We start from the raw sequence: 14,552 nt of genomic DNA, 5'->3' as shown, positions 1-14,552 counted from the left end.
CCCCCCCTTGACACATTTCTGCGGACGCCCTTGGTTACTCAAAAGTTAAGTCTCCCTTTAAATTTTATTCACGCACCGCTACTGGTTATCAGTTATTATATTGTGATCATTTATATTTTAAATTTTTGTTATCTAGAAGGGTGTAGGTTTAGCATTCTTTGATGAAGGAGGAAGGTTTCTATACTTCACTTTCGACAATATAGTCTTATTCATAAAAGTTTCTTTTTCGGTATGATTAGTAACCTTAGTGTGTCAGAATATTACGCTAAAAAAAAATTAAAATTAAAAATACGATTAAGACCGGGCGCATATTGGGAGGCATGACAAGGCAGAGTAGAACTGTACCTGTGTCGACCTGCATAGTATCTTATGCAGTTTGATCAATAGTAGAAATAACCACTATTGATATTTTTTCTGCTGTTGGCAATCTGTTTTTATCAAATTTAATACAAAAGATTATATATAAGACGTATATTGTAGTTGCAACTACGTAGGCGCTACGTAGACAATTTTGATAATATGATGGTGTGCGTGCTTATTGTGCATTCAATGTTAGAACAATTGACAGCGCAGAGCAGCGAATTTAGGTAGATTTATTTTGTAACTAAAATCTAATTAATCTAATTAGCTTATTTGGGTAGACCTTTAATGTAATAAAAATGTAAATTAAACAATAATTCAGAGACCGATTTATTGGAGCTAAAGTAAAATATTAAGGACAATACAAGTCATACTTGACTTGGAGGGGGGGAGCTGAATACCCCAACTAAATTATTAGATATATTCTAGCGTACCCTTACTGTTTTCCTTTTATATAAAAATGACATACGAGATGGTATTTTATTTAAGTTAATATTTTTATAAAAATTAACCATTTGCAAATTGTATTATAATACTTAAGTAAGTATTAATTTTTGATAAAACGGTACATGATAATTGATAATGAGTGGGTATGTGTGTGGTTGGATTTTGATGAGTAAATGTTTTGGATGAATACTCATATATCAATTTTCCAAGTTTAAATATATTACTTACACGAAACACGAATGAAACAGAACTCGTGGTAGTCTATAAGAATATAACACGACCATAAAATCAACATTTTGTATTTTTAGTTAATAATAAAATAGAAGAGGGAAAAGTTTCATAAAATTTGTTAATCTGAAGTTTGAGTTGGTAAAATGTAAGTAGGTAGGTATTTTAATCTTTAATAGTTTTTAGTTTTCTTCAATTATGTTTTTGAAAGCATTTCAAGGATGGTGTGCTAGAGAAAAAAGTGGGTGGTTAGGTACTGAAATATATGTTGTGCATTATGGTTTATAGATAATCACCATGCTACTGAATACTATATTTATATGTTGAGGTTATGGTTCAAATTTTGAAAGTGAGTATAATAAATTAAGGAATATTCGTTGGCTTGTGGTAACATGTTTAACAGTGTCCTAAGAAGGTAAACTAGTAGCGTCTTTACACCCTTTTATAGGGGAGAGGGACAAACTTCAAACATATATTTTCTCAAAAATATATAAATAATAAGAAACAAAAAATCGAAGAAAAAAAGGTCACCGGAACAACCGGAATAGTCGAATTGCACTTATTACCTACAAATAAATGGTCGAATTGCACTTGGATTGAAAAAAGGTAATGGTCGAACTGCACTCGTTTAAAAAAAGAGTTATAATGGAAAACCCTCTAAAAATATTACGAATCTTTCTGTTGAAGAACGCTACAGCGTACTTATTTAATAGCATTATATAATAGTTCGTGCCATTTAGATAACGCAGATAATATTATATAATAATAACATATACTCATATATATCCCTCAGGGGAAGTATATGTCAATAGTATGACATATACTACGGGCTTAGCACACCCGGGGCCCCGAGCTCCACTGGCGGAAATCCTCAGGCAGGAGATTACAGTGGGATTAAGCCGGACTACTCCCGGTATAAGGAGCAACTCTTTACGCTAGTAAAGGGAAGGGCACTCTCTTGTCCTTAGGGTAAGAAATTGCTCTTAAAGGCGGACGAACGAGTCAATTTTCTCGTCAACGGCATAGAATGCGAAAAGTAAGAGGAAACTATCGCATTAAAGATCTTAATAGATATCCTAAGTATCAGCAATTTTAAAGTATGAATGCTTTGACAGTAAAAAATTCCGAAGGTAAAATAGTCCTCCAATCGGATCTCCGGGTGGGGACTATTCAAGAAGTTAATTCTTTAAGAATGAAGATGAAAGGTCATGATATCAAGAGAGTTGGTACATGGAATGTCAGAACACTTCTGCAGACAGGGAAATTAGAGAATTTAAAAGTTGAGATGAAGAGACTTAAAATAGATATTCTGGGCGTCTCGGAAATGAGATGGCTTAAATCGGGTGATTTTTGGTTAGGAGAATATAGAATAATTTATTCGGGAACAGAAGATGGAAGGTTGGTACAAAAGGAGTAGGAATAGTTCTTCAAAAAAAATATGGGACACAAGGTAAAAGGCTATGTGCAATATAGCGATAGAATAATTCTAGTCAAGTTAGATACCAAACTAATAGATACTGTGATAATTCTAGTTTATATGCCCACCTCAGAAAAAGAGGACGATGAAGTAGAAATAATATATGAAGAACTAAATGATTTAATAAAGACAAAGGAGAAGAAAATCTTATTATCCTAGGAGACTTTAATGCCACCGTGGGGGAAGGGAAAGAAAAGAATATTGTCAGCAAGTTTGGACTTGGAATTAGAAATCCAAGAAGATAAATCTTATTAGAGTTCTGTGTGCGAAATAATCTAATAATAACGAAAACACACTTCAAACATCACAAAAGAAGACGATATAAGTGGCAAGCTCCCGACGATATAAGAAGAGCACAAATAGATTATATACTGGTAAGAGGAAGATACAAAAATCAAATTAAAGATTGTAAAAGTTATCCAGGTTCCGACATTAATAGCGATCATAACCTGATCCTAATGCATTGTGAACTTAAGTTTAAGAGATTACAAAAGAAAAAAAAGTATGAAACGCTTTCAACTGACAAACCTTAAAGTGGAAGAAATCAATAATTCATACAAAGAAAGGACAGATAGAGCGATAATGGAGACCTATGACGCACAATGTACTTTAAGCATTGAAGAGAAATGGGGAAATATTAAACGATGTATATTAAACAATTTGATGAAGTTTTAGAGAAATCAAAAGAAACTAAAAGGAAGGAATGGATAAACGAAGAAATCCTGGAAATGATTAATGAAAGGAGGAAATATAAAATGCTACAGACCAAAGAGGAAAGGAAAAATACAGGAAATTAAAAAAATACAATAAATAGAGAATGCAAGAAAAGCAAGGAAGTATTTTTGAATAACATTTGTCAGGATATTGATGAAGCGTTAAAAGTGGGATTAATGGATAAGGCGTATGGGATTGTTAGAACATTTTTTAAGGAAAGAAAAGTTAAAATTACAAGTATTAAAGAAGCAAATGGCAATATCATATATGAAGAAGCAGAAGTAGCAAAATGTTGGAAAAAATACCTAGAGCAACTGTATCGCGAAGAAAATATGACAATAGACGCAGAGATAAATGAAGAACATCAAAATAATACGGAAGAAATAGATCAAAGTATAATGAGAGAAGAATTTGATAAGGCATTAGTGGAGCTGAAGAACAAGAAAGCACCCGGAGTTGATGAAATTCCTGCGGAACTTATACAAAATTGCGGAAAAAACACCAAAAAGATCATTTATGAAATAATCAAAGAATGCTACGAAACTGGACAGGTGCCAAGTGATTTTACGAAGTGTATAATTGTACCGATTCCAAAAAAAAATAACAGCAAAAACATGTGAACAACATAGAACGCTAAGTTTTATAGCACATGCGTCAAAAATCCATACCAGAATTGTGTTAAAAAGAATGGAACGAATAATAGATGAATTGCTAACTGAGGACCAATTTGGCTTTAAGAGAGGAAAAGGCACTAGGGAAGCTATTCTAGCACTAAGACAAGTTATTGAGAAACAGAATAGAAAAAGAAAAACAACTTATACAGCTTTCGTCGATCTAGAAAAAGCTTTTGATAATGTGGATTGGTTCTATACTGTTTATAGAACCAATACCCGAGAATTACGACGAATTTATCGAATTAGTAAAGTCTATTTCTAGGAGAAACATACCAAGAGGCTGCCGAACGCGATACATACCAGTGCTAACACCAGAGTTAACGGAAACTTTGAACAAATACACGGGAATGTTTGAAGAAAACCCATTTGACGAAGAAACTATTGAAGAGGGAGATAAATTATTGAAACTACTTACAGACGAAAAAAGGAAGAAATGGTGTGATCTTTTAGCAGATCTAGATATGAAACGAAGCAGCAAGAAAGCCTGGGACCTTACCAAGCGATTGAATAATGACCCCCACTATACCTATAGTAACACCTAATTAAATAGTCCACAATTTACTAAGGTGAAGAAACCGAGGATGCCTAAACCAAAGATCAATAGACGCAAGGAAAACGAAAATATGGGTTTAGGAGGTACCTTTTTAGATATAGAACTGGAAGCTGTCATAAAGTTGTTAAAAAACGGGAAAGCGGCTGGTATAGATGATATGCGTCTAGAACAAATCCGGCACTTTGAATACAGGACAAAAAGTTGGCTATTAGACCTCTTTAATAATATCAGAGATACATTAAAACTACCTAAAGTGTGGAGAAAATCAAAAGTAATAGCCTTACTAAACCCTGGAAAGAATCCTGACCTACCATCCAGCTATCGAACAGTTTCTCTGCTATGCCACACTAATAAACTGTATGAACGGATGTTACTGAACAGATTAGGTCCAGCCACAGATGAAAAACTAATAAAAGAACAAGCTGGTTTCCGCCCAGGTAAGTCCTGCACAGCACAAATACTTAACCTTATCCAACATATTGAGGACGGATTTGAGAAAAAACAAATTACCGGCGTGGCTTTCATTGACCTCTCGGCGGCCTATGACACGGTCAACCACGGTGTGCCGCCGTAAAGTGTTATCGATAATATGTGGTTGAAGTTCAACACGGCGGCGGTGACTCGTCGTTATCTGTTTTCCATTTCTTCTTTTTTCGTCGTTAGGTTCGTGTATTATAATAATAAGTGTAGGTAAATTGATTTATTATTATTGTTATCGTTTTGTGTTATCGGATTATTTTAATATCATATGGTTTTAATTATTTTTTGATGTGATTATGCAGCCAATGCCCTTATTATTATTATTATTATTATTATTATAATTATTAGCAGTTCACGTTTTTCTTACTTTTTCTTGTAAAATTATTATTACATATCTGAATTAATTTTATTATTATATTAATTGTATTGTTTTTTTATAGCCATTGAGACAACTTTGTTATTTATTATTCGTTGTCGTTGTTCGCTCGTCGTTCGGTCGCTGTTGAAGCACCTTTTATTATTATTATTCTTACTTTTTTTTCTTTCTTTGTTCGCCATTGCGGCAATTCATTATTATTAATTTTTGTTACCCTTCTGCCATTGTGGCAACATTATTATTCTCGCCGATTAGTACCAATAAACAAACCACAAGGTCTCATTTTCATTGTTGTGATTTATTTTGTCTGCGTGTCCACCCTCTACAAATTATCGTGAGTTCTATTCCATAAATTTTAGTGTAACTGCTGTGCCACTGATGACTTTCGGGTCACTATATCGTCCACCGTCAAAACGTAAGACTGCCAGCGTCCGGTGTGGCGTGTGAGAGGCCGTCCAGGTCGTCCAGTTACCAATCACCGTAAATTGCAGTTACCATCGTCTTCTAGTCATCACGTAATTTTAAGTTAGTTTGTAAGGTGTGGCCTGGGTGTTTAATTTTAGTATTTCGTCTGATTTGTGTGTGAGCTCTGTGGTCATTGCACCAGACCGATTCGACCACAGAGACCTCCCCCCCCGATAATTAAACTCATTTTCTTATTCCCGTATATAAATTCATGTTCCTTAGTCCCGTAATTTTTAAGTCTTTCCCTCCTATCACCATCGTCGTTTCGTGCGTTGCCTACACCATCATATTACAGGTAGCTCACATTGGGTTGCCTATATTAATTTCTCTAGTATGATAACAGATACAAACGTAATAAGCCCAAAAAAGCATCACACGGCTTACTGTTAGATAAAGTATATAAACTTACAAATGATTTTAATTTAACGGAAATTATTGAGTCTCTGATGAGTAACAGAATATTCTTTGTCACTCTGGCAGGGAAACACAGCAGATAGAGAAACTCGAAAAACGGACTACCACAAGGTAGTGTTCTCGCTCCAACACTTTTTAATATATATACAAATGACCAATATATATAAAATGACGATAAAATTAAACACTTTATATATGCAGATGACGCAGCAATAACTGTGCAGGATAGCAGTTTTGAGACAATTGAAGAAAAGCTCACCAACGTCTTGGAATACACGAGCAAATATTATACAAGTAACTACCTCAAAACAAACCCGAATAATACACTTCTTTGCGTATTTCATCTGAGAAATAGGGAAGCCAATCGCAAATTGGAAATCACATGGAAAGGTGAGGTATTACTACACTGCGATACACCAGTATATTTAGGAGTTACTCTTGACAGAACTTTAACGTACAAATATCACTGCGAAAAGACAAGTAAAAAGATAAATACACACACCAGTCTACTCCGAAAACTGATAGGATCAAAATGGGGAACACAACCTCAAACCCTACGGGTATCTGCAATGTCCCTCTGTTTTTCAGTCGGGAAATACGCATGTGAAGTATGGGGAAGATCAACTCATGCAAAAAAAAAATAGATACCGCTCTAAATGATGCATGTCGTATTGTAACAGGATGCTTCAAAAACACACCTAATGAAAAAGTATACTTATTGGCAGGCATAACTCCACCATCAATAAGACGACTAATCTTCACTAACTCGGAAAGACAAAAACAGGCAAACGACCCGAGACATCCTATGTACGGACAAACGACTACAATGTCTCGTCTAAAGTCAAGGTAAAGCTTTCTCAGAGTGTCCAGTGCCTTAGAAAATGACCCCTCCCAGAGTAGAATAAATGCATGGAAAGTTAAAACAGAAGAAATTAGAGGCTGGATTGATCTTGCGGAACATTTATCGCCAGAGCACGATCTACAATGGCATGTGTGGAAGACATTAAATCGACTGAGAGTGGGAGTAGAAAGATCTAAGGATAACATGCTGAAATGGGGATACCTAAATGATCAGGAGACATTTTGCCACTGTGGAACAACTCAGACGATGGCACATTTATTGGTATGCCTATTGGCACCAGGACCATGCACGCAAGAAGACCTAACCACTGCCAATCAGAAAGCAATGGACGTGGCCCAGTACTGGGCAAATGAAAACATCTAGTCGAAACACTTACTATACCAAATTTCATTTTATTTTATTTTATTTATTTAATTGTATATTATCTACCTATGTATGTTTTAAATTGTAAACCAGTTATATATATATAAACTAGTCTAAATTACTAACTTATAGTTACGAGTATGGCGCCTGATACGAAAAAAAAAATATAATGTATAATCTAACAATTATAATGTAAACATATATAATTAACATATATTAATGTGATGTATAAAACAATAATTTTTAACCACGCTAATGATTACTAAATGGTAATAAATGTAACTAAATAAAATAAATCTAACCCCTTCAAATGCATGATAATTTTATTGAAATACATTTTTGAGCCCAAGTGCAGTTCGACCATTAACTTTTTTAAACCCAAGTACAATTCAACTAAAATAAGTGCAATTCGACCATACCAGGAACAACTACTCCTTAATTCACCCCCCCCAGAGAATGCCTATAATGGGGTGAACACGGTTATATTCAGTTTTTATTTAGGTATAGATGCAAAATATATATGTGTCATCCAGTGATGAGACTTATCAACATAAATCTATTAGATAATTATCTAAATAAAATTATTAATTATCAATTATTTTATAAAAGAAGGAAATATAAACGTTGTACATGTATTTATCATATATGAAAACTTTTATTTATCTAGATATTTTTTTTATATATAATATATAATTAATATTTTGAGTATTTCGAGGACTTGGAGATTTTATTGCGTACCGCCTGTGGTAGTTGCAACAAAAATACTCAATAATGAATATTTGTAGTTAAAATTCATTTGATCAAAAAGGAACCCATATGTTTTTCTAGATTTCGACTAACATTCTACACCATAATGAGTATTGACCAAATGTAGCAGTTATTTACTGTAGAATATAACAATATAGAATGTTTTTATATACTATACATCCGCGCGTTTCACAAAGAATAACCATATAAAATAACGACAGTTACAGATTTTTAGGTAAGGATAAAAATGAACAATCATTATCGTCGGCATCTACTGTTTCCAGGTAAAAACTAATAAAATTTGATAAAAAATCCTCTAATTACGTACAACCGGGTCTAATGGATTAAATAATATTGCTCCATGTAGAGTAGATTTCTTTTCATTCATTTTATATTAATAAATTGTAAAATATACTGCGCAAAATGGGTAAACCCGTAGCTATCCATCACCAATAACCGTTCATGACTCCGTCACGACACAATTGTCCGTAGTGTTTACTAAAAAATTCATATTTCATAATAAATGTCGAAGAAATACAATGTATAAAATTATATATTAAAATATTTATTTATATTTATGATAACAATTTATAGATTATAAACTATTATCAAAGTTTTTAGATTATAGTCTAAAAACCTAAAGTTTTTAAAGTGTTAATTTGGTTTCAATACATTTTTATTCTTATCATTATCTTTACTTCTATTTTTAACATTTATTTCAATTTCAGTTAATAAATTTGCTCAGAAAAAATACCAAGTTTTACCCTTTAAAAATATGTTAATTGATTTGTTTTAAAAAGAATATGTTTTTTTACGATTGTACATAGCAGAAGATAGAAGTAGCCTATTATAGTTTATGTTTTTCCAGCATAATCGGTTTTACTACAGAAAGTGTTAACGCTTAAATAAGATTCAGAAATAAATAGATATTCGATAACAAATTTTTAGGTAAATAATTAATTCTAAACAAATAAAACATTGTAAAATCGAGGCACATTTAAAATACCTCAAACAAATACAAAATGGTTTACTCATGATAAGTCTGATTTTATTTTAGTTATTCTTGTAAATTTAATATAAAATCGTTATTTTTTAAAATTTTATCTACTTTTTATCTAGATAAATTATGATTATATTTATATTTTTTAAAGATAATTTTAGTTGAGCTTATTTTTATCTTCATCTAGATCAGTGCTTCTCACCGGGAGCGATATTGCCACCCGGTAGGTGGTGAAGGAGTACCGAGGGGCGGTGAGATAGTTTAGGGTGATTGAGGAGCGGTGAGCTCGTCTTGGGCGATTAGGAGGCACTGAACTTTTTTTTCCGTTCAAAGCAACGTACCAAGATTGATCTGTAATTGTTTTCCGTTTATCGATTTCTAAAATAAATTTGTGATTATGAAATATTAACTACATATATCAGAAGCAGTACGTTATTATCTAATAACGAAAAAAAGAAATCGACTAGATATCGTTAAAAGAGGAGACTTACGGCTTCATCTCACAAATTTTGAACAAAACGTAAAAAAATTGGCTTTGAATCACCAAGCATTTCACTGATCAATACATTTCAAAACATTTAAATTATCCTTTTAAATTATATTTAAACATAAATTTTACATTTTATTTTTACTATATTTACATTTATATCTGTATTATTTATTATTCAATTATAAACATTTCATGTATACTATTTTTATTTTTATATTAATGAAGTGAAGGGGGAGGGGCATTGAAAAAAATGTTGTTTCTTAGGGGGGCGGCAGTTTGAAAAAGGTTGTGAAGCACTGATCTTGATAGATTTTTGGTAAATTATCTTTATCTATATCTAGATAAAAAAGTATTTATCTTGGATCAACACTGCTGTCATCAGAGTACCTCTACTAATTTTTTTTTTCCAAGTCAAGCACGGCATACAAGTTGACATGTAAATCACAACAAACAACTAGATTATTACAAGTATCACTGTAATATGTACAGAAAAAATTACGTGATGTTTAAATTATACTAATTAAAATTAGATTAAAAGTACAAGTTTTCGTTAGAAAAAACGTGCGAGTATAATATTATTGTTTAACCGTAGTGAATCGAATTTGGTAATTCATAAACGATTGGTAATCGAGCAGGAATAACTTAATGATACGGATGTCATTTTGGTTTTAAACCCTCCAAAGTCCGTACATATATCAGTTTTTACATTAAATAAAATTCCATCCTGTATATTAAAACACATAGTGCGTTAGCAGTCTTCATCGGTTTTAATTTGCGTAGGTAATGGCATTACGTTAATTACAGGTTTGTTTAGTTTTTGACATGTCGTTTGTTTGTACTGTTGAAAATTATCTACAAAAAATGTTATATGAAAATGTCTATATTTATACATTTAAAATTTATGGATTGTTAACAATAGTTCGATCGTAGTTGTTTTTTATATAATACATATTTGTTAATTTTGCCTAGCGTTTTTTTTTAAACACTTTTTGAAATAATTAAAAAAATATAAAATACTTGTATCGTACTATTGATGTGAAACATTTGATTATTTTGTTTTTTATTTCTATTTTATATTGTTTAAATTATTTTTACGATGAAACAATTTTCAATTATTTTTGCATTAATTTATAATTGTGTGGGTATCTTCTTAAAAAAAATGATTCTTTACTGTGTATTTATTATCATATTCCATTCTCTTGGTTCGGCTAAACGATTGTTGTACTTTTAGGTGCCCGGCCGATATTGTATTTCATCGGATTACATCGATCAATTAGACAGTATCGACGTAATATCGCCCTACGACTTATTATGGACAACAACTATGGCATACTGTAATATATACCATTTGACGTATAAAATGCTTATTGATGCCGGATTACCAATATCGGGTTCGACTTATTCTAATTATGATATAGCGTCTACGCTCGTACCTTCAGCCGAGGTTTCCGACGAAAGTCATGGCCCACAGCTACAATTTTTACGATTCAGGGAAGCTTCCCAGAAGATTGAGGATTTTGTTTCTAAAGTTGACCTGCTTCAAAACATCATAGAAGATGAAGATATAAAAACGGCATACACGCTGTGGAATACAATCCAAGACGAAATGTTCGATTTTATGAATAAAATGATATTGTTAACAAGTCAAGTAGACGATAGATTTATTGAATTGGGAATTCAACTACAACATATTTCTAATGTGAATTCCTTGGAGATGAAAAAATTGTACTTGGATATTTTTAATGAAACGGTTAACGCGGTGTCATTTAGTACCACATCGTACATCGAAGTATTTAATTTTCTTCAAAAGTTTAGTTTTGAATTTCAAAAGGAAAACGAACAAGTAAGGGCATCATAAATTTAAGTCTTCTGGTTTTTTAATATTTCTTTGATAAATTAATCAGCATTTAATAAAAACAATAATAAATTCCTTCATAAATTCAATTATGCTACCTAAAAATTAATGAAATGATTTATTTATGAATAAGATTCATACTTTTTATGTAGCGTTTGGTATTCAAAACTTACTTTAAGTATTGATATTTTTATGAATCATAGTAACGAGAACAGAATACAAATTATACATTTAACTTATCGTTGAATTTATATTATAATCTTAATGATGATAGTCCTCTTTTAGTATTTTATTTAAAAAAATGTAGAAGATATTCATATTTTTCTTATGTATTTAAGTGATAAAAAAACATAGTTAAATGTTTTTCATTTTTATTTATACAGATAAAAAAAAATGATGAATTAATGTACGAGAGTAATGTTGATTTACGTAAGTATACGCGAAAACAAATAGCCGAGATCTATAAATTGTATATCGAAGCAATTACAACTTTTTATAACTCAAAATCGAGTCATATGAATTGGCTAAAAACTGATATTATTTCATGGTTTGATTTAAACTTGTCCAAAAGTATGTTTGATTATATGGGATATAATCTTTTTACATACATCATTACAATAACAAAACATATAAATGATATGTATAAATATGATAAAACAAATCTTCCAAAATTAACATTAGAATTTCAAGAATATGTCTCAAAAAGTATGAATTACATAATTGACTTCATGAATATTCCTCTCAAAAATTTTGTTAGTGATATAAACGATAAATTAAAAAAAAAGTAGTTTATTTTATCGCAATAGTGACATTGATGACAAATCATTAGAAAAAATATCAATTGATCGAATAAATATGATTCAGTCGGGATGGTATGACAAGGATATTAAAATTGAATCTCGTGATATTGTAAATAAATACTTGTACTCAATGGAGGATACATCTATAAGTAACAATGATAAACTAATGCGTTGGGTTGAATTAACGACGATCGACGAACACAAGAGAAACGTAATTCAATCATACATTTATGCGATAGTAAATGAAGTAAAGAATTTAAACAATATCGTAATATGTATGGTGAATGGATATAATATGGAAAATGTGGACAGAGAACAATTCATTAAAAACCATTTAAGAGACGTAAATGAGAAACTAAATACGTTGTACAAATATAGCACATATTCAACTACTTTTCAAGGATCAAATATCATTTCCGAACTGTGGGATGATGTAGCTAATAATAAAAATAACATATTTAATATTTTAGATTGGTTACAAACAAATCCAATCAATTCAAAATTACCATACTGGCCTGACGATGAAAAGTGTGACAAAATGTACTTAATGAGTATTATACAGCTTACAAATGTGGCATCAAACATGGTTTACGATGCCTCATTAAAAACTTTGTATAAAGCTATAAAAGAATACCACGTTAATGACGAAATAGTCCAAAATAAAGCACTTTATATAGTAGAAGATCTGGACAAATCTAAAAAAAATGAATAACAAAGTAACAGAATGTATTCAACAATACATGGAAAATAATATAGAATATATAGAGTCACAATTTGAGCCGAATTCTGATTTAAAACAAAGATCTATTCAGGAATTGTCTAAATCTATAAAGATGAAAATATTTTTGAATACAGAACTCCTAATTCCTCCATTAAGAAAATGTGAATATTATGATACAATAGTGCCTAACAATACGCAAGATTATAAAACATTTTTCCATGACATGAATAAATCTTTTTTTTTATACTTTAAAATTAACACCAAATCGATGGATAGAAAAAAAAAAAAGTATCCACTTAATAAAATTTTATGAAAAGCACGTAAAGAATATATCCAAAAAATTATCAATTAAAGATGAAATTCAAACAAACAATAATACATATGGCAGAATACTAGCTACAAATGTTGAAAATGCAAGATATATGTACAAAATAATAACTAAATATTTGAAAAAAAATTACATACATAAAAGAAAAAGAACACAAAAACAACTGTTATGAAGACATAAAAAAAAAGGTTACAAATCGGGGTGGCTTTAATAATTGAAGAATTCATAAGATATGATAAACACAAAAATCGAAAGAACGAAAAATCAATCTTATACGACGCGAACTATTTATATTCAAAAACGCCAAATGATATAACAAAGAAAAACAATAAATTATTAAATATATTAGAATCGGAGATCATGAATCCAAAATTAACAACACCGACTGAATATCAAAAGGCAAATGTTTCAAATAACAAAAAAGATTCAAAGGAATTATTGGCAATAACAATAAGTGATGTGCCAACCAATAAAAAAAACCTTAAGAACAAAACCAACAAGTGCTGGTGAAGATACAATTCAAACAGATGACAACATTGAAGAAACAGTGAAATCAACCACTATTTCAACTTCATCAGAATCTGGAGATGAAGGAATGGATAAGAAAACTCTCTCAATGGATGTAGTTCATTTATCAAGTTCGGATACAACTGATTCATTGTCAAATCCTTCAAATAACGTTCCTACTGATCAAATGAATTTAAATCCAATACCAACAAGCTCTGGTGATGATACAACTCAAACATATGAATACATTGAAAAAACAATAAAATCCACCACTATTTCAACTTCATCAGAATCTGGAGATGAAGGAATGGATACGAAAACTCTCTCAATGGATGTAGTTCATTTATCAAGTTCGGATACAACTGATTCATTGTCAAATCCTTCAATTAACGTTCCTACTGATCAAATGAATTTAAGTCCAATACCAACAAGCTCTGGTGATGATACAACTCAAACATATAATTACTATGAAGAAACAGTGAAATCCTCAACTATTTCAACTTCATCAGAAACTGGAGATGAAGGAATGGATACGAATACTCTCTCAATGGATGTAGTTCATTTATCAAGTTCGGATACAACTGATTCATTGTCAAATCCTTCAAATGACGTTCCTACTGATCAAATGAATTTAAATCCAATACCAACAAGCTCAAGTGATGATACAACTCAAACATATGAATACATTGAA

General features: G+C 31.2%; 2 protein-coding genes across 2 annotated transcripts; both read left to right on the top strand.

Moving 5' to 3' along the window:
• Positions 1–2,227: 2,227 nt before the first annotated feature.
• LOC112684781 lies at positions 2,228–4,442 on the top strand. Its single transcript, XM_025556444.1, has 4 exons — positions 2,228–2,433; positions 3,327–3,784; positions 3,873–4,089; positions 4,163–4,442. The coding sequence occupies exons 1-4, from the start codon at positions 2,228–2,230 to the stop codon at positions 4,440–4,442; spliced, it is 1,161 nt and encodes a 386-aa protein (XP_025412229.1).
• A 6,316-nt stretch (positions 4,443–10,758) lies between these two features.
• Positions 10,759–12,293, top strand: LOC112684780. Its single transcript, XM_025556443.1, has 3 exons — positions 10,759–10,788; positions 10,882–11,493; positions 11,889–12,293. The coding sequence occupies exons 2-3, from the start codon at positions 10,975–10,977 to the stop codon at positions 12,291–12,293; spliced, it is 924 nt and encodes a 307-aa protein (XP_025412228.1). The 5' UTR covers positions 10,759–10,788; positions 10,882–10,974.
• Positions 12,294–14,552: the final 2,259 nt, after the last annotated feature.

The sequence above is a fragment of the Sipha flava genome, unplaced genomic scaffold (assembly GCF_003268045.1).
Source record: "Sipha flava isolate LNK unplaced genomic scaffold, YSA_version1 25860_pilon_pilon, whole genome shotgun sequence".
NCBI classification, from domain to species: Eukaryota; Metazoa; Arthropoda; class Insecta; order Hemiptera; family Aphididae; genus Sipha; species Sipha flava.
This window is presented reverse-complemented; position numbering and strand designations above follow the sequence as displayed.